We start from the raw sequence: 22,513 nt of genomic DNA on the forward strand, positions 1-22,513 counted from the left end.
AAAAAAAATAAACACCACCATAGTAAATGTTCTCAGGAAATGCATACAAAAAGTGTGATAATGAGCTTTTACTAAATCAGGCACACTTCTTGAACTCTATATCTTCTCTTGTATCGGCTTTTCGGTAATATTTCAAAAGAAAAATAATTATCTGTTCTAAGTTTAATATTTTACAGCATATTCAAAAGCAAAATGATGTCGATAAAAACATTTCAGGTAGTTCGAGAAGTGTGCCTGATTTAGTAAAAGCTAATTTTCAGACTGTTTGTATGCATTTCCTGAGAACATTTACTATGGTGGTGTTTATTTTTTTTACACCATATGAAAGAAGAGATTTCAATGAATAACAGGCACCCCAAGTTTTTGAAAAAAGCTGATATTTTGACGGGTGACTTTTCGATTGAAAATTAGGTTGTTTTTTTGGTATTAATTCAAAATAAGGCGAAAAAATAAATATTTTCAATCAAATAAATTACAGTGTATTTGGGACATAATAAAGTAAGTTTCCACCAAATTTCGTAGAAAAAAAATACATTTTGAAGTAGATAGATATAAAAGACCAAAAACTTGGTTTTTTGAATTTTTCACCTAAATTTTTAGGTTATGTGAAAAAATTGTGAATCCAAAGTTGTAGAACTTTTAATTACCTACAACTTTGCCATTGAACTTTTTTCTATAGGACTTGTAGTTTTGTCGGAAATCGAGAGAAACCATTTTTTTCTCTTAAAAGCTCCCCCCTCCCGCTTCCCGAACTCGGATTGACCGTAATTTATTTTTCCTTACATTTTTATCATATTCCCCTCCTTTTCTAATGGGTTTCATCCGACTGCGATTTTTTTTTGTTTCAAAAATTATCTACTCTAGTCTATACTGCTTAATATTATTTACATTTAAGAATCTTGTGCTAAGGAAATTTATCTATTTTATTGAATACAATGTTCATTCTATGGCTTCTATTGTGTATTATCCGGATAAATTGTAGCTTATATAGGCCAATGCAATCTATCTGTATTCCAAATTTCATAGATATTTGATCAGACGTTTTATATGAAAGAGTAAAAAACATCAATCCTTGCTTACAAACTTTCAAATTTAAATATTTTCTAATAGTTTCAGGGATACAAGGTAAAAAACACCTTATCACAACCGCTATATAAAACAACAAGTTTATCAAGTTCCCTCACTAAATATTCATTTAAAAGCAAAATACATGCTATAAAATATGGAGTCAGAGTTCCACTTAAAGCCACTTAAGAGGGACTTAGTATCTCCCAGACTTAGAACTTAAATATAATACAAACTTATGCAGAATTTCCATATTAGACCGGGAGATACTGACACAAAATTTCGAGTCATTTGTATCAGGATGGCGGTTCTATAGGGTTCTTAGTACGCAATGACAAAAAGAAAAACGATGGTGTGAACGCTGGTACCGGTGGCTTAGTCGCGTGGGCGTTAGTCGAACTCGTCGGAAAAATAGCGAAAGTCAAACGATTTGTAACACAAAAATTTTAGAATTTCCCGATAGCCCATAAAAAAGAAGTAGGCGGTAGTGTCATGCCATACTTTTCCGGTGTGACTTACAGCCCGCCATACCGACGCGAATGTGTTGATTTAAATAAAACAATTATTCAACCATTTGTATCAGGCTAACTTTTGCACAGGTAACCATCGACGTGCAGCCATTTACGAAAATCGCCATGCCATACTTTTCGGACGATTCCAAATGGTCGCCATACCGCCGAAAATCTGCAAAAAATTTTTATTTCGCCAAACTTTTTGTACCAGTATTGCATTTGGATTTTTGGAGAGTATTTGATAAAATGTGACCATTATTATATTTGCCATACTTCTAGTAGGGGGAAAAAGTGCTGTCATACTTGAAAAATTAATTTAGTATTAATTTATATAAGTGAAGATTTCCAACACCTAGATCTTTGAAATTTTGTATTTATATTCGTTGATCCTCAAACTAACAGGAAAAATAAGTGCCATACTGTTACAAATCGTTTGACTTTCGCTATTTTCCGACGAGTTCGACTAACGCCCACGCGACTAAGCCGCCGGTACCAGCGTTCACACCATCATTTTTCTTTTTGTCATTGCGTACTAAGAACCCTGTAGAACCGCCATCCTGTTACAAATGACTCGAAATTTTGTGTCAGTATCTCCCGGTCTATATGGCAAGTAAGTTGAAACATATTTTCCATAATACATTTAACTTTTAAGAGTACTAAAGAATTGGTGGTATGCTTTTAGAAATGTAATGTTTCTATCGTAATGTATATTTTTTATTTGTGTTATATATTAGGAGTTAATTAACAGCAATGAATGTAAGTACCTAAAATTCTCGTGTTCCTATAACCTCTGAAACGACTTGACCGATTCGTATAAAAAATAATTGTATCTACGAATTATTTTCTTCAGGATAAAATATGCATTTATTCTCTTTACATAAATTATACTTTTTACGTATATTATAATACATTTATTATCTTTACATATATTATTATACAGTGTTTAAATTTGTTAATCAAAGTTTCGCAAAACGTCTTAAGACGCAGTTTCGCAAACAGATAATCTCTATTTATTCAAGTTCACATCGAGCTGATTTTCAGAAGTAAGACACAAAATTGATTATAATATCTTGATACCTAATAATCAACTTCAAAATAAGGAGTAGGTTTCAATTTGACTGTAAATTTTTTTTCTGTTTGTTACATCAGAACTTTCGATTGGGTGCACCGATTTTGATGATTCTTTTTTTATTTGAAAAAATAGTGCTTTCCGGTTCGTCCTATTTAAATTTTATCCAGTTCTAACTATTTGAATGTGTTTAGTCTTTGCTTTAGTTTTGTGTTAAAAATAATTGTTTATTACATTCAGCTTAGAACTGAAAGGTTATTCGTGAATGAAACGAAAAGCTCTTTATATTATTGTAGACATTGTCAACTTTGTCCGTTAAGCCCCACCTTGCGTGCAACAAAAGTATTAAATTCAACATTAAACTATGAAAATAAAAGTCACCTAGGTCAAACTATGGACACAGCTTACGTGCATTCGTGATTATTCTTATAAATTATACAGTCGGGTAACTTATCCTGATAATGTTCGCATATTGATTTTGATAATTAATTGTTTTAATTTACGATTACGATTTATTTTGTTAATCAAAATAGTAATCCTACTAGTATTATAAATGCGAAAGTTTGTGAGGATGTGTATTTGTGTGTTTGTTACTCTTTCACGAAAATAATACTGAACTGATTACAATGAAATTTAGCACACATATAGGAGACACAGCTATTGATCAAATAATTGAAATTACAAAATAATACTCACTATCAGTTGCTCGTACCGCGTCGTATATTTCTTGTAAATATGCATAATTTCTACAAGTCCGTACATCATCTGGTAGTCTTCGTCTGTAACAATAAAATATATTAATTGAGTTTAAAATACCTGCCTATTATGTTTCTAACAGATTGGTCCGTTTAATTAATAGCGAGTATATACGAATGAAATTTAATCAAACATTTTGGATACTTTACTTTCGTAAATAATATGAAATTGCCTGTTACAGATTTCATACAATGTAACTTTGGCCCAGCAAAATAAAGCCATACCTATACTATTGTATAGGTATGGCATATTCTATGGTCACAGTTGTAAATCTCAATGGAGACTATCCAACTATACGAGATATTATTACAGACACCAATGCACTCTATTTCACCGTTCCATCATCTCTTGATCCCATGAGACAGAATATCCGACAGGGGGAGATCAATTATATTGCCTATTGAAAATGTTATTTACTGATTATAATATAAACTGATATAAAAAGTTTCTTAGACAACAATTGTGTTATTCAAAAAATTTAACATCTAACGTGTTATTTGGTATGTAATTATAATTTATAAGGATTAGATTTTGAAATCAATATACATATATAAAACCCAAAGGTGACTGATATAGTGATCTATCAACGCACAGCCCAAACCACTGGACGTATCGAGCTGAAATTTGGCATGCAGGTACCTAGATGTTAGGACGTAGGCCTTCGCTAAGAAAGGATTTCCCGAAATTCTTGCGGGAACGGGGAAAAACAGGGATGCACGTACAAAGTCGTGGGCGGAAGCTAGTACGTAATAAAGACCTAGCCCTATTAAATAAAACAACTAGTAGGTAAATAAAACATTATCCCCTTCTGACACAGTCGGGTAAATATATCACTGAACGTAAAATAACTAACGTCCCGCTAACTAACTCCAATAACGTGAAGCGAAATATAAAAAACTATTTACTGCATTCATAAAAGCGTATAGGAAAACAATTTTTGAATATATAAAACTCTTTAAAACTGCATATTTTCACATTTCAATCCAAATTGATCGGTTGAATGGAACAGTCATCGTGATAAATGTCAATTAGTATTCGAAATCGTCCTCTGGAAACGGAAAACTGTTACTGGTTATATTCAGATGGTTCGATTGATGGTTATGAAATGCCCCATTTTTTATATAAAATCTAAGCTTTAAATCTGTGTCTATGCTCACTATTGTACAGTCAGACTACAAATTAATAGTATATCACTTATCTATTAATTTGTAGTCTGACATATAATTTGCTTATTAAAACCAAATAAAAGATTTATCTCTCTCTCTCTTGGCTCTACATAATAGCAATTCGCACTTTCAATACATATTTAAATTGTAATTCACTTATCTTACACACAATACACACTTATTTCGCACTTGTTTTTAATAATTATTATAATAATCCACACATTAGTCTGCTGGTTGAGTAGTTTCAATGCAGTGTGACGTTATTTAGAATGTTTTCGTTAGTTTTTCGAAACTACCCTCGAATTCTCAACTTAATTTTTATTCTCGAATGTATTTTTAAATTTTTACCCAACAAATATACATTATATCGTTATTATCTATATTATACAAGAAATAATAGTTTAAATAAATACTTACAAGCAATTATATTTGTCATAGTGTTCAGCTTGGTTCTTTGTGAGTGACGTCACCGCGGCGTGGAGACATTCGTTCTGAAACCAATGTACCAATTAGATTGTGTTTGAAAACGATAGATAAAGGAGCAGCTGTATTTCAATTTGTAATAGAGGAAATCCTTATCAACAAAAGTAAAAATAGAATAAATATGCAGACGCTTAAAGCTCGTGGTTGACGGTTTTTGGTTTGTATTTATTTTAATAGGTATCTAGTATTTACATATGATTTACATATTATATAAGGTAGGGTAACTAATTTTTCATTCCTTTTTAATTATTTCAAACTTTTATCTCAGCTTGCCTATGAGATAATATCGCTTCCAAGTTAGTTGTTGATTCTAAGAAACGTTTAGTTTTAAATTGTCTTAAGTACACGCGTGTATGTAACACACACATTAAGTAGGTATGTAATATTTATTTTTAACGTATAGGTAATCATATTACATTGAGGTTATTACTACGAAACAGCTATAGACTATAGTTCTGAAAATTACAATTCCCAGAGGCTCGTTTCAGTTTATTCACATGGAACGTATTTATTAATTTACATGCTATTAAACGATATTCATAAAATATAACATGATGAACCTTTATTATTCGAAATATATTATTGTAACTACTCTTTAATGATTATTTCTAACAGAGTCTACTAGAGCTAGACCGGATTACATCTCACTAAGAAGAGACAATATTATATTTTACAAGCTGTGCCGCGCGGTTTCACCCGCATTGTTCCGCTTCTGTTCGTCTTAGGGTGATGATATATAGCCTAACCTTCCTCGATAAATTAGCTATCTAGAACCGAAAGAATTTTTCAAATCGGACGAGTAGTTCCTGAGATCAGCGCGTTCAAACAAACAAACTCTTCAGCTTTTTAATATTAGTATAGATTAACAAATTTCAATCGTAACTATCGTAGAGCACAGCTGACTAAATAGTTACTATGACTATCTACGTAAGTATACCTAATGTTCGACGATACAACCTACTAGAAAAAGATGGTTCAACACAACCGTAGAAAATATTATGTTTCCAGTTGATCGAGTTCTGTTCTGTAATTAAAGATACAATCATTATTTACAGGCAAAGGTATTGGTATCAATATAATGTAGTTTTCTTAACGTTTGTGGAGATACGAATGTGTTCCCTTATTAATTTTATTATTGTGCATCATGTTCAGTATCTATACTTGTATTATAAAAATAATTATATCTAATTATATTCTACAGATCGGATAGCCGTAGAACAAACTGCTTTTTCAAAACAACAATTACTATTTTGTAAAATATTTTCAGAAATATTCCTGCAAAGAGAAATTGGTTAAAGGGCTCTCTCAATTTCAAACAACTATAAATGAATTAAAATAATATTTTATACCAATTTCGACTCTTTATGTAAAATAATTTCCAGTTTGTAATAGTTCGCGAAGTATAAAGTTCCAACGGTATGCCAACAGCCATCTGCGAGCGATTCTCAGTAGATCTTACGACAGGTGAAGTTTGTCAGCAAAATTACTTTTGAACCAAATATTAGATTATTTCAATAAGTTTTTGTAGTTAACTTCAACTTGTATGAAAAACGATTATATTAAATTTTCTGCGCAATAACTGTACCATTATTTGAACAATATTTAAAAAAAGAACAACCACATATAATACAGAATTACGTCACTTATACAGATAACATAAATCTACAGTGACACGACACAGATAAAAAATAAAAAATATTTATAAACTTAACAATAGTGAACAACAAGCTTCCTCTATAGTTGTGTAAAGAAAATTCAATGCCAAGAGGAATAGACGAAATAGAAATAAAGACTGTTCGTAAATTCTGTCAAAATCCAAATGGTCCATTGAACATTGTCAGTATCAGTCAGTATAGTAGGTACGTGTGTCTTGCACATTCATGTCTAAGTGTCGAAAATGTGTCGAGAACAATCGAGCACTATTAACAAGGCATTTGCATGTCATGCCGATAGGTTTGCGTCATGCACATTGATTTGATGATGATTTTATGTTTTATTTTCTTTGTTCCGCTTTTTTATATTAATTTGGAGGGTTGTATGTACCTGGGTGAATGTGTTTGTCTGTGTGTGTGTTTATATTTGAGTAGACATAATATATACGGGTTGTTGCACTCACATTGTTCTGACGGTTAAACCTGGTTAAACCACATTTCAGAATTATAATTAGTATTTATTCTAAATCTAAACTAATTATTGTTTTGTATATGTATTATAAAGCTGAAAAGTTTGTTTGTTTATTTGAACGCGCTAATATCAGGAACTACTGGTCCGATTTGAAAAATTCTTTCGGTGTTACATAGCCCATTTATCGAGGAAGGTTGTAGGCTAAGACCAACAGGAGCGGAGCAATGCGGGTGAAACCGCGTAGCACAGCTAGTGTTTAGATAAAGTTTCACTACAAATCTTTTATTCGGTTCTAAAAATCAACATACAATACCAAACGTATATCATCTATTGTTTTATAGGTAACCTAAATTCCTGAATAAAATAAATTCCGCTGCCACAGTGAAACCAAAAATATCGTCTAAACTTAGAATGGCACTTCGGTCCAATCGATCTTGCCGGATTCGTACCCGTGACCTGAATAATTGGATCACGTTCCGATGCCTCTGGGTTCAATAAAAATAGTGTCAATATAACTACTAAAAGGGTTTTGTATGCGACCCCCGTGTAATGTTTGGGCAATATCGGAAAAGCTAATGAATGGTATTGTTATTTTTAGGAAGGTTCCAGAAGGTTCGCTTTGAGATTTTGCGGTAAAAGTTGGGTATTTTTGTGTAAATTTCCAATTCTGTTTGATTGTTTATGCGGGTAGCTGAACATTTTTTGTACAGTTTTTATCTATATATTTTTGTTTGAGATTACATCTTCTTATATATAAAATTCTCGTGGACCGATTCTCATGAAATTTTCTGTGCATATCGGGTAAGTCTGAGAATCGGCCAACATCTATTTTTCATATGTACCACGGGCGAAGCCGGGGCGGACCGCTAGTAATATTATAATTTAAATAAATCGTTGCTTTATAATGTCAAATATTAATATTACAAATTGTTTAGGTTCCTAAATAATCATTTTAAAGCTAAAATTATAGATTACAAGTTGTAAAAGTATTTTTTTTTTTATTGAAATCGTCTACAAAAGGATAATCCAATTTTCATCTCTGAATTAATTTTTTAAATTTATAAAGCAACCTCTAACTTATTTATTCTATCGAGCTGAAACGAATTTATTCATTGGATACAATTAAAACTTACAAAAAGTCATCTAAATTAAACAAATGCTATTAAAACAAGCCGACTGAGGTTTCCTCTAAATGCTAAGAGACAAACTTTTAGTAAAATATGATAATTAAAATCTATTCTGACTTATTTTATAATATTTGCTTTATAGTTTTAAATTGGATTCATTGTTTTATTTTATTTTTGCACTGAACTTTTCTGAATCCACTTCTTACAGTATAGTAAGTTATATAAAACAGTTTGTGTGATTAAAAAAACTATTCAATCGTAAACTTTTATATCCCTTTTATATTATCAGCACACACACATACAAACTTACATATACACGCGCACAAATACATACAAACACACACACGCAGACACAACATTCACTAACACACTGGTCACGCATAGGTCTACTTATAAGTATTAGTATTAAGTTCTGTTTTTCATTTTTTGTATTCTCTTCTCATTATTTAGTCCTAGAAACTATAAGTGTATTTACTAGTACTATCCGCGAGGGGGGCTAGTGATCTGTACTACAGGTCTATCACAGACCTATTTCAGACACTAGTCCTTCACAACGAAAATGCTACATACTTACATATTTAGTTTGTTTGTAATAGTTTTAAGTTGTGAAGGCAAATAAATGAACTTTTTATTTATTTTATTTTATTATAATTTATATTCGATTGGAATTTTATTGCGCTACCGAATCTTCCCAGTAGAGAAAACGCCACCTAATGTTATTTTGTGTATTAGTTTCCTTGTGCTACCAATTACAATTACAAAATACAAGCAAAGCCACAGTATAAACATGTCTCCACTAATTCCCACGTACGTATAGATACTCAGAAAATATTCATGTCGACAATAAGCCGGGAAACCTTACCGGTGCTGTTCTGAACTAAATATAAAAATGTTTACAAGGAAGCTATAAGAAGTTAGAAGTAATGTTATTTTTATCGAAAAGATAAATATATCGGACGTAAATAGCCGAGATTATTTGTGTACTTTTATACCTACCTACTTAAAGGTAGAAATGGTTTTAAAAATATTGAAATTTAGGAGAAATTTAACCATAATTAAATAGCTTTTAATTTCATTATTAAAAACCGTAACAACAACACAAAATGGCCAATGAATATTGACTCATAATTCTATATTTATTTAGAAAGTTGCCTTTTAATTGACATAAAAACTGCCTTAAACCTGCCTTTTTGAATTTAATAGCCCTAGAAATTTATATTTTCCAAGAAATTATTTTCCATTTTTAGAAGATATTTACAAACCCGGCAGCCTTATAATGTAATGTGACTATTTTTAATCTAAATTATTTCTTAGAATGGCTCTTATTACTAATAATTTTGAGATTCGTTAAATTAATTCAAGTAAACCTAATACCCTACCATAATAATGAATATCTAAAGATATAAAGAGCCATTGTTTTTAACGACCCCAAGAAACGCGGTTAGTGCGAACCGATTTGAAGCATTATAAATTATAATAATTACCTCTTTTGGAATGATGTCTTTTAGCTATCTAATGTGTGCTTTTAATAAGCAAACTGCCAAAAAATAAATGGCATGCATGTTTTCTTAGTTCACGTAGGTACGATTATACACTTTACGGTATATAATATAGATGTATTACGACAAGGTCCATGAAATTTTGTAGATTTTTGCTAAGATTTTTTTGTAACTACACACACTGTATTACTGTCAAACATATCGGAATAGTGTTGAGATGATCTGTAGCAAACAATAAATGTTTATTTTGTAAGTATGATTATAATTTGAAATGATAAGGAGGCTACCCTCCTATTTATTAAACTATTTATTAATTACTTACTGTAATTATTAATATAAAATATAAAATAATTATAAAATATTGTTATTCCAAATTTAATTTCTCAGTTCAATGACTTTTGCGTGAGAATGAATACCTTCACAGTTTATATCCGAATAATGAATTCCAAGTTCCAACACCGTCCATGTGCAAATATAATTCGAAACTATATTTCCTGTAGCATAAAGTTCTATTATAATAAATAATTCGCCTTTTTAACATGCACAATCGAAATAAAAACCACCTCAACAAGTAAATAGTATAAAACAAAGACGCTTTCCGCTGTCTTATTTACGCAAAGGATTTTGATGTGGTTTTTATAACATAGAGAGTTTCAAATAAGAAGATTTTAGTAGGTATATTATAATTTGTTAAGTCACAACATACGCAAAGTGAACGCCGGACGAAAAGTTCGCTAAAAACATCACAAAATAGACAGTATTTTTTTAAACAAAAAGCTAAACCGCCTTCAAATCGTCAGAACTAGACAGAATTTAAACAGAAGCACCCGGAAAATATCACCAAAATCGGTTCACTCAATCAAATTTCAGAGATGACAAACCCAACCAAAACATACAGTCAAAATGAGAACCTCCTTTTTGAAGCCGCTTGAACAGGTCATAGCTCATAGGCTCAAGTATTATCTAATATGTAATAACTATTGTTTGTTCTAGTAGTCCTAAAAGCTAATACGTATCGGATAACAGAGTGCTTGAGTGATGTGCTGAGATCAGCAAAATGGCGGCAAAAGTGGCGGCAAACGCACGCAGTATCGAATGACTAATGGATGTCACTTTACCATGGTATACTGTGACGTTACTGAGGAGTTTGATTAATTAATTGCCGTAAATCAGTGTCCGTTGCAAACTTTATTAGTAAATTACATTTTTCGGTGAACATTATTTTGAGTTGAACGTTTGAAGTTGTTTCGTAGTTAATTATTAGAAGGTTTAGTAGGACTTTTTTTTTGTAGGTATAGACAAAGAAATCCAGCTTCAATATTTAAATTGAAAATTTTTGATTATTTAAGAATTCAAAGGTCGACAGGGTGGGTATACTTATCCTACCGTATAATAAATAATAAAAATGTCTATATTTTGTTATCTTTGTATCTAAAATATAGGCACCGACCTTAAATAAATATCTGTTCTTCAAGTTTACCAAAAATATCACTTTACTTTCAAATACCTATACCCTTTATACAAACACTAGATCACTCTAAAACAAGAAGAAAATTGAAAAATAATCCCTCTACCTACAACCGCAAACTAGGTATTCCAATAGAAAACTTCCTAAGAATACATCCCAAGTATTAGTACAAAGAATGTTTGTGCCAATAACAATCAATATGGCATTTAATTACTTTGCCAACTTTGTCAATCGAGTTTGTTAAGTAAATAACAATTTCCTCTTTATTGATATTGCAATAACTCAATTATGTTGTATACAATTCAGTGGGCCAATCAGAATTTATTATTAACCAAGAAAGGTATTGACTACGTTTTTAATGAATTTTATGTTGAATTGAATAAAAAATAGTATTTAAACGTGACGTTGAAGTACACATTAAGCTGAATTTATTTATTTTTATTTGAATAAGCTTAAATATCCGGGAGAAATACTATTCTGTGTCGTTTTTCAGATATCAAACAAACTCTCGTTATCTTGCTTAAATAAGGAAAATGCATACAGATGCGTTTTCCTTACTTGAGCATGATAACGAGACATACAGAAAGAGTAGCATATACATTGAATTTAATATATTTACTGGTAGTAGCAATATTTTAGAAAGATACGAAAAATTAACATCTACAGATCTGTTTTTGGGGGCTAAAACTTCACACACACGCACAACGTAATCACCCACACATGCAAAAACGGTGTAACAATTTTGTAAAAACCATGACCTTTAACACTGAAAGACATCTATCACATCTATCAACAAACCAATACATTTCCGAATTAATTAATGAATGTTCATTAATTACATAAACACAATTAATCAACCCACTGTCAAGGGACATTGGCATGGGACGGAATATTTCGCTTAATCGAACTATTGTATTATTGAGTTAATTTACCCTTACAATCTATTATAATTTTAGTTGACTTAATGTGGTTGACCTTATAATTAAATTAGAAAGTACGATCCAAACTAACGTCCTATACACAGTCCTATATCATTTGTTTAATTTATAAATTCGTTTCTTTTTGTACAGCCGCAACGTTATGAGACATTGAAGGATTTATTTTTACGTATGAAAAAGCGAAGTTACCGAATAACTTAATAGTTAATAATATATTATTATTACACATCAATAACACCATTAAATTTGTGTGTTATTGTTAAGTATGATTATACATTCTTATTTTGATTTTATCACAAAACAAAGCTCTTATTTCTGGGGATTTCTTACAAGCCCACCGACCAACTATAATAGCATGAATATTCAATTCGTCATTCGTAAGTAATAAACCTATTTATTCGGCAAAAGTAGCATCAATAAAGGCGATCATTGAGTACATAAATTGGTTATTATAATATTAAATAAGCATTATTGTATTACAAGTCATCTTATTTTACAGAAAATGTCTTTTTATTTTTTACTAGCATTCCGCCCGCGGCTTCGCCCGCTTTGTCTATAACATAATAAATTATATACCTTCCTCTTGAATCACTCTATCTTTTCAAAAAACCGCATCAAATCCGTTGCGTAGTTTTAAAGATTTTAAAGATTTTTGTTTTATACTATGTAGTGATATATATATTTTAATGATAAAGAAAGGTAAAAATCCTTTTGAGAGTAATAGTATTTTGATCTTTGTCATGAATATTATTTATTACATTTACGACTGTATCGCATGTTTTTATGTCTGTAAAAATATTTTTATATACTTTAACAAATTATTTTCCCGTTCTTCATTTCTAATTTGTCAGCAATGCTTATATTCATTTTATTTTCTTTGTAACGTGAACCTTTCTCATAGCTGGTATCTAAGGTATCTCATAAACATTTTATTAAATAGTTTTCATTTGCAGGGGGCTTAAACCCTGCTATAGAACCTTTTACTTTGGATACCAAAACTTCAAATCAAATTGAATTTATATAATCTATTTATTTTCGATGGTATATCGATTATATAGTCATAATATAATAATACTTTAACTAAAAAGGCATTTATAAAGTAGTGTCTAAAACTAAATACCATTATTAGTCAGCTTTTGTATAAATTCAAAATAATATGTTCCAATATTATTTTAGGCTATGACTTTTTTCAAACAACAACTTACATACACACATAAATGTCCTATCAAATATTATGGCCATCCTTCTAATAATCGTGTAATAAGAAAGAAATTGATTGCGATAATTTGCCGTAATCAATAACAATAAAAACTTGAGCAATACGCTCCAATTTATTTACTTATTCGTGTCACGAAAGTTTTCCTATAAATAAGTGTCTAGTGGAATTCCTAATATAACTCCTTATTTATAAGTCAAATTATTCAGTTGTTAATTCACAGATTAATCGTTAGATGGCGTAGTATTGTGAATAGATGGGGCATTGCTAGGAATGAGATTATCATGACTAGCTTCTTGAACTGGCGTCACTCAGGATGAATTACATGTTATGTATGTACGTTACTTTGTTCATTGTTTTGTGAAATGTGAGGTGTTGGATAAAGATTAGATTATCATTTTAATCAATTTAAACTTAATAAACATCCGTCGAGTTCCATATTTTATTCATGTCGGATTCATAACAATTTCCATAGGTACTAAACATCATTTTCCTACTTATAAGACCACTACTACTAGTATAGACTGCCTACTTGTAGACTCACTGATTAATAAAACCAATTGATTTAATTATAGGTACTTCAAAGTTTAAACCCTGTATTTTGTTAACAATGTTCAATGTATTGTAAACTTCCTATTCAAACTACCTATTGTTTATTTTAATATATGTAATTATTTTATACAAAGATATAAAATACATAAAATAATGAACAAAAGCCGATACAAATAAAAGCATTTTAAACCCACATAAAGTCAACAGAGCAGAATAGCCAGGATATAACTAAAGTTTCTACAGAGGTCGACCCAGACGCGACGTGATAATATGTTGAAACATGGTTGAAACTATTGTAGACATTTGTTTTAAATTTTGTATATTATATTAGCATTATGTACACGCCTCGCTTGGAAACTAACTCGTTTACTTTGTATTTGTTTAATCGATTTTGTTATAATACTGACAGTTTGATAGACTTTAATCCCAGCTCCTTTTAAACTCGCCCTATAATAATAGGGCTAATTTCTAGAAATGTTGCGTTAATAATCTGTACTTTAAATGTACGGTGCAAGTAAATCCTTCATGTGTTTCATGGTTTGGTTATATAGAAGGGTTTTCAGTTACCTACTTTTCGTTTTCTTGTCATAACAAAATTTTGAGCGGGTTCTAGAAGGTAAAAAATTGCAACTTTTGTGTTTTTGAAATATAGACAAAGTAACATACTATTTTTAAACGTAGGTAGATTAGTACAAAAGACTAACATTCCTAAAAACCTATCGGAAGCAACATCATACGAGATTTTGATTTATCAGACTCATTCCTATCTTTTGTTTCACACCCCAACAAGACGAACACGATATTTGATATCAGAAAATAGAAATTTCATTAAAGTTTCAACCCATTCCTACTAATTTCCTTCCAATCAAATAGCCAAAGTTTTATCGACAAACAACAGATATTTGTTTGCTAAATTTCAACAATTTTGAAGCGATATTGAAAACGTTATAAAGAGAAAGATCAGTTTAATTAAATTTATGAAACAAGAAAGATGAACTATATTTGAGTGTATTTCAAGTCAAGTCTAAAATATTGTAAAATATATTTTTGAATCAATAAAACAAAGGCATATATTGTGAAATCATAATATTATATCACGCCTGATTTACCCCATTTTTTAACTGCATAGTTTATGTCTTCCAGAAAAACTACATAAAATTTAAAAGAAATAACAAAACAAATCTTCACAAAACCGTGTTTTAAGGATAGTTTTTCCAAAGTAATTATTCGAGAACAATATCTTTTATTTAATACCCGTTTCTCTACAATAATAAAGAAAACAAAGAAATGCATTTTTAAATTCTAGTCTGAAGCTGTATAAATGAAACTTTTCGGTTTTATTAAAACTCGTAAATAGAAAGGCAAATGGCCACATGGCAATATTGAGTCGTTCCGCAGAATAATCCAGAAGCCACATAGCAGTCACGTCGTTTGACCCCGAGAGAATAATGTTCTAGCCGTATTTAGGTTCGGAAAGCGTTATGAAAACTAACATTTGTGTGAATGTTTTATGTTGTGTGCGAAAATGTAGTCGAAATTGCGGTGTTATTTACTTTTTTTTGCAGCGCTGGTGGAATTTGGGAAGCGTGTTTTTTTGTGAAAGAAGTACGATGTTTTAGGAATTCTTCAAGTAAGTAATGACGAAATGAAATGATAACAACGATCATGCGATCATCAGAAAATTAACATATCATAGAACTAATATACAGGGTGTCCCACTGTTGGTATACTAAGCTCAAAGGAGGTTATAGTTTTGCATACACTGAGTTCGTAAAAAATACTTATAAAATTCCAGACGCATTTTTTTTCAAATAGATGAATTTTTAAAACACTATATGTACACCCATAACAAGCAACCCGCCCAACTTTGCCACCAGCACGTGAGCTATCGTTTTAAGATGAAGTTTTCATAGACAAAATGCTCACATTAGCGAAGCGGTATATGCCGGCTGCGCGAAGCTAGAGAAGAAAACATGGATTTTCAGGAAAAATTTAGCAAAAAATTTTTGACGTAATTTTGTTGTTTAAGTATTTTTTACGTGATTAGTTTATGCAAAACTACAAATCCCTTCGCGCTTAGTATACCAATAGTGGGACACCCTGTATAGGGTGTCCCACAGTTGGTATACTAAGCTCAAAGGAGGTTATAGTTTTGCATACGCTGAGTTCGTAAAAAATACTTATAAAATTCCAGACGCATTTTTTTTCAAATAGATGAATTCTTAAAACTCTATGTGTACACCCATTACAAGCAACCCGCCCAACTTTAACACCAGCACGTGAGCTATCGTTTAAGATTATGTTTTCATAGACAAAATGCTCACATTAGTGAAGCGGTATATGCCGGCTGCGCGAAGCTAGAGAAGAAAACATGGATTTTCAGGAAAACTTTTGACGTAATTTTGTTGTTTAAGTATTTTTTACGTGATCAGTGTATGCAAAACTACAAGTCTCTTCGCGCTAAGTATACCAATAGTGGGACACCCTGTATATAACATAATTATTAAACATCCAATTCATTACACTAAATTTCCTATAAAACGCAAACTAATACCAGGCTATTTAACAAAATATAATATAGTATTACCATTTTAAATGGTCCATTTACCAGTATATCAGTCATTGTAATGCAAATATGACGTAATTATATTATTTGCTACATCGGGGTTGACGTTGTATAGCTATAAATAAAACATGACAACACTATTACAACTTACAAGTGACGTACAAGAACTTTAAATAGAATAAAATGCAGTTATAACAGTAGAAACTAAAAGTACGTAAGTATAGATCTATTAGTAATATAAACAATTTTATAGAAAATCGCTTATAGCACATAGCTGATGATTATCCATATAGAAGGGAAAAAATTTTCTAAAAAATAATAAACTTTATACGAAATTAAAATTTCATTCCAACAACACATCTATGTTCTACATAACGCGATCAAAGACACATTCAAAATCTCCCTTAAACGATACTATATTTATCGTGATACATAATATAAAGAATACTCTAAGAATACATACAAAACGATACATATAGATAACTCTTCAAAGCAATTTCATTCATCCAGGACACGAAAATACGAGTATAATTCCATTTTTATCTCCCATGCGATTATATCAAGGAACGTTATTTTAAGATCCCAAATATACGTAATGTATTACGTTGTATGATTGATGTCATACTTAATCTTCCTGGTTCGATGAATGTGGTGAATGGAAGCGAACAAAACCGAGGGAATATTACTAGCATGAGTCGTTCACTTAAGTGGTGGTATATTGAACTTTCAATGATACTGTTATTATTTTGAAATTTTATTGTTCAAAATAGTTACACTTATTTAATGATATTTGATATACTGATAGGTGAAACACACGTGGAGTAGTTTTATAGCGTTCTTTTATAATACGTTAGTTTAGAAGTAACATTACAATGCTTTAGGTACCTACTGAGCTATATTATGTACTAGCGACCCGCCCCGGCTTCGCACGGGTGCAATTGGGTGCAATGCTGATACTAAATACACTACAGAAAAACTTTTAACGTTGTATATAAAAACATAGCGGCCCGGCCTGCCGGTGCCGCCGCAAACGCTACGTCCCGCAATTTTTAAATCTGTAATATCTTCGAAAATATTCACTTAAATCATACGGTGTAAAGGGCCATATAGATCTATATTAAATGAACAATGTATTTAAGGTATTTAATTGGTTAAGGATTAATGCTGTATTGGTTAAAATCGCTTCGAAAATTAGCCATTATTTGTCGTAAAAAGTAAATGACAAAAAAAGTTATTGTGGGTTATCCATAAGAGATAGACATATATGTTAGTGAACTTAGCAGATCATTTTTAGCAGATCAAAAAAAAAAATCTGAGTTCTTATCGCGTGCAGTTGAGTTCTACAGTTCCTGATACTTTTTAGAAATAGTTCTGGCGTTTTTACCTTAAAAAACGACATTTGAAAAAATGATCTGCCAACTTCCCGTAGCAGATCATTTTTAGCAGATCAAAAAAAAAATGTGAGTTCTTATCGCGTGCAGTTGAGTTCTACAGTTCCTGATACTTTTTAGAAATAGTTCTGGCGTTTTTACCTTAACAAACGACATTTGAAAAAACCCGACCTGGACCCGGCTTAACGTGATGCTAAGACGTAATGCTACGACGTGATGCTACGAAGTGATGCTACGACGTGATGCTACGGCGTGATGCTACGCTGTGATGCTACGGCGTGATGCTACGGCGTAATGCTACGGCATGTGTTACGGCGTGATGCTACGCTGTGATGCTACGGCGTGATGCTACGGTGTGATGCTACGATGTGATGCTACGGCATGATGCTACGGCGTGATGCTACGGCATGATGCTACGGCGTGATGCTACGGCATGATGCTACGGCATGATGCTACGGCGTGATGCTACGGCATGATGCTACGGCGTAATGCTACGGCGTGATGCTTCGGCATGATGCTACGGCATGATGCTACGGCATGAAGCTACGGCATGATGCTACGGCATGAAGCTACGGCATGATACTACGGCGTGATGCTACGGCGTGATGCTACGGCATGATGCTACGGCATGCTGCTACGTCATGGTGCTACGGCGTGATGAAATATGACATAAATAAATTTTCTAGTGTTTCATTTTACGCGAGTATTTCTAAAAAGTATCAGGAACTGTAGAACTCAATTGCACGCGATAAGAACTCACATTTTTTTTTGATCTGCTAAAAATGATCTGCTACGGGAAGTTGGCAGATAAATTTTTTCAAATGTCGTTTTTTAAGGTAAAAACGCCAGAACTATTTCTAAAAAGTATCAGGAACTGTGGAACTCAACTGCACGCGATAAGAACTCACATTTTTTTTTTTGATCTGCTAAAAATGATCTGCTACGGGAAGTTGGCAGATCATTTTTTCAAATGTCGTTTTTTAAGGTAAAAACGCCAGAACTATTTTTAAAAAGTATCAGGAACTGTAGAACTCAACTGCACGCGATAAGAACTCACATTTTTTTTTGATCTGCTAAAAATGATCTGCTAAGTTCACTATTAGACATATGCCATCGCGGACTTTTCTGTAGACCTTTTCAATGTGTACAATACTTAGTACATTATTTTGATAAAACTCGTAGGGTTCAGCCTGCGTTTGCAATGTAAGCGGAAAAAATGTAATTATTTACGACATCACAATAGAAACCTCAAAAATAACAGTACTTCTCCACTATTTAATGGATGTTATTATACATATAAACCTTCCTCTTGAATCACTCTATCTATTAAAAAAACCGCATCAAAATCCGTTGCGTAGTTTCAAAGATTTAAGCGTACAAAGGGACATAGGGACATAGGGACACAGGGAAATAGGGACAGAGAATGCGACTTTGTGGTACCTATAAAACAAAGTTGTTTTCTCTGTCCCCATGTCCCTTTGTATGCTTAAATCTTTAAAACTACGCAACGGATTTTGATGCGGTTTTTTTAATAGATAGAGTGATTTAAGAAGAAGGTTTTAGTATATAATTTATTAGGTTTTAGACAAAGCGAGCGAAGCCGCGGGCGGTAAGCACATAATATGAAGATTGCGTGTCGCGTTGTATAAAAAAAAATTCAAAAACATTTTACTGTAAAAAAAGTATTCAAACAACATCTAAAATATCTTTATAAAATTAGGTATACTATACATGTATCTACAACGCACGAGTCAACTTGAGACCTGCTACCTATACCCGTCTCTTTCACTCTCACGTGATAATAGAATGGAGTGAAAGGGACAGGACCATTTTTCAGGTGTCAAGTTAACTCGCGCGAGTTATGAACACAAATATACATTGTAACAATATATTTTGGCGCTATTATACCAGTAAAAAATAAAACACTAAAAATGTAGCCATGTCTCACCTATTCCGGTTAATCGTTAAAAATACTGTTTACCAATTACCAACGATATTCTTAAACAAACTGCTTACGCAATAAACAGTATCGTTTTAAGTACGCCATTGAATATGATTGATTGCATCATAAATGTACTATCCGTTTGTGGTTTCCTCAAAATATTTTTCGTTTACGCAACAGGAGTAATTTTGTAAAAGCTATATTGAGAAATCGTATCTCATGGACTTTACAAGTGGGGTAATTTTTATGAGTAACAAAGTTTATGAAAAATTTAAAAGAATAAAAAATAAAATCAACGAGGTTAGAGTAAACTATTCCGGTTGTTTTAATATTAAAGAAAAATAAATTGAATTTAGCAAAAATTGTAATTTACTTTCTTCGTTTATTAAAATTAATGTTAGTTACATATAAGTATTAGATATTAATCAGATATATTATGTACAAATACATACTTATAATATACGGATATATTTTAGATAGATTAAACGATCTTCTAAATCCTAAATCTATACATAGCCTGGTGTTTCCGCTTACATAACCCGGCTACAGAATCCCCAAATTTGCATAATTTTGCGTAAAACATGGTCATCTAATGGAAACACTTCTGTAAGCACTTAAATATTATCTTAATCAGGAGTTGAGAGCTAATAATAAATGGAATATGATATTAACAACGTTATTGAAACGCATTATAAATGAATGTTATGTTATAAAATAGAAGACGCGATGATAATGCAGATGAACGCCAGAGCCCCAGAACATTCCTTTAAAATTTTAGCAAATCCATCTCAAGTAAAATTAAACAATGTGAATAGTATAGCTAGATAATAATAGAACTTTTAAAGAACATGTTTACGAATAGAACATATAGCTTACCTATACTGCATACACCAGAAACATTAAATTTTTATTTTTATTGTGTGTCTGAAGTTCCATGGGGTAAGAATACCCTTGTGGGTTATAGAGAAATTGTCTGTCGCATGAATTTTATGTATTTTACTGATCTTTTTATAGGCAAGTACGTGACCAGACTTTATATAGAGCTTTTTGTTTTTTTACACCATCAAGGATCGAATACAGGATCTCTGAGTTGTCATACTTAAGAATACAAACATATAACTATAAACCATACGTATGAAGATAGTACATTAATTTGCTTTTATTTAAGTCATAATAGACTTCACGACATTATAATATACGCTTCTTTCACTTAAATGTAAATTCGATGTTACAACGAATTTATGTAGTCAACTTAGTGAATGAAAATATTGAACCAAATAATCGTATAAGCTGAAGAAATTTCAGCAATAAATATCATCGTTAAATACTTTTATGGACACTTACCTACATGCTGAAGCATAAACATTAAACATACAGAAATATATTTTATATTATCTATTATACAGAAACTATTCAATAAATTGCCTTTCAATATAAGTAACAATAAAGACAAAGGTACTTTTATAATCAAAGATAAAGGAAAAATTCAAAGGATGTTTTAAACCTTTGAACAAAGGCTCTCTTTTAATAAGCGCTATGAAACTCAAATTAGAAATATGAAGAAGGAAAAACCATCAATGGATTGAAAAGTTAAGTAGTGATAAGTGAAAGGAAGAAGTATATAAAATACGATTTATAAAACAAATAAGTTATTAAGACTGCATTAATTATATTCATATTGAAAAAAAAAACAAATAAGATAATAATATAAGATTTATGTAAAACAAATGAATCGTATATTCTTAGAGCGTATTCGCATTATGCGGGTAACCGCATTGCGGGTAGCCGTCCGGCTGACCGCAAGCACAATTATGTACGGAATATTCATTTCTATGCGCACTGTGCGGTCTGCGGTTGCATACATAATTGTGCTTGCGGTCAGCCGGACGGCTACCCGCAATGCGGCTACCCGCATAGTGCGTATACGCTCTTACTCTTTTAATAAGCATTTTTTATCCCATTCATAATACTGTACTAAGATTTTGGTCACGTGCAATCGAGACAAATCTATAGTTGTACCAAATTTGATTCAATTCCGATAAGCTATTTCTGTCTGAAAGAGTAATCTCTTCATTCACATCTCTATCCATTCATCCTCAAAATGTTAACGTTATTTGTAGAAACTAAGTAGCATAATATTAGTTGAATCTCTATTTTGTATTTCTCTTCTACTTATTAGTTTATATTAAGATTAGCTTTTAACATTCGCTCGTTTAATTTGAAACATATTTGCAGTACGAAATCGTCTAAATTTCCCTTCACCTGTGTTTGACCACGAAGCGAATGACCGCACTTAATGTTAGATGCATTTCATACTACACCGTTTGAGAATTCGAGCCAAATACACTGGATGCTTCGTATAATTTATACGTTAAGTGCCTAAATGCTTGGATAAGATGTTTATTAATGTTATATGGTTTACATAATAATATATATGTACATAAGATTATATTATAGGAGCAGAAAGTTGTGCAGCATGTTTGGAGGAGAGGAACGTCTTGACGTTTACGACTAAAAGAATAAATTATTGATTTACTTATTTTTAGTTTTAATTAGCGACCCGTCCGCCTATATTTTATATAATATACCCATATATTACACCTTTGCTATCTATTAAAAATAATCTCTTCGAAAACCGT

General features: G+C 31.6%; 1 protein-coding gene across 1 annotated transcript in view; it reads right to left on the reverse strand.

Annotated features, from left to right (window-relative positions):
• Gycalpha99B (guanylate cyclase 1 soluble subunit alpha 2) overlaps positions 1-22,513 on the reverse strand; it is a 91,479-nt gene that overhangs the window by 60,262 nt on the left and 8,704 nt on the right. The window contains exons 2-3 of the mRNA XM_090116908.1: positions 4,986-5,059; positions 3,343-3,425 (exon numbers count right to left, since the gene is read on the reverse strand). Of these exons, the coding sequence (XP_089973034.1) occupies positions 3,343-3,425; positions 4,986-5,059 (157 nt within the window). The remainder of the gene's footprint in view (positions 1-3,342; positions 3,426-4,985; positions 5,060-22,513) is intronic.

This window comes from Colias eurytheme, chromosome 26 (assembly GCF_061535395.1).
Source record: "Colias eurytheme isolate Ceu_HAF_F1 chromosome 26, ilColEury1 Martin Lab GWU primary, whole genome shotgun sequence".
NCBI classification, from domain to species: domain Eukaryota; kingdom Metazoa; phylum Arthropoda; class Insecta; order Lepidoptera; family Pieridae; genus Colias; species Colias eurytheme.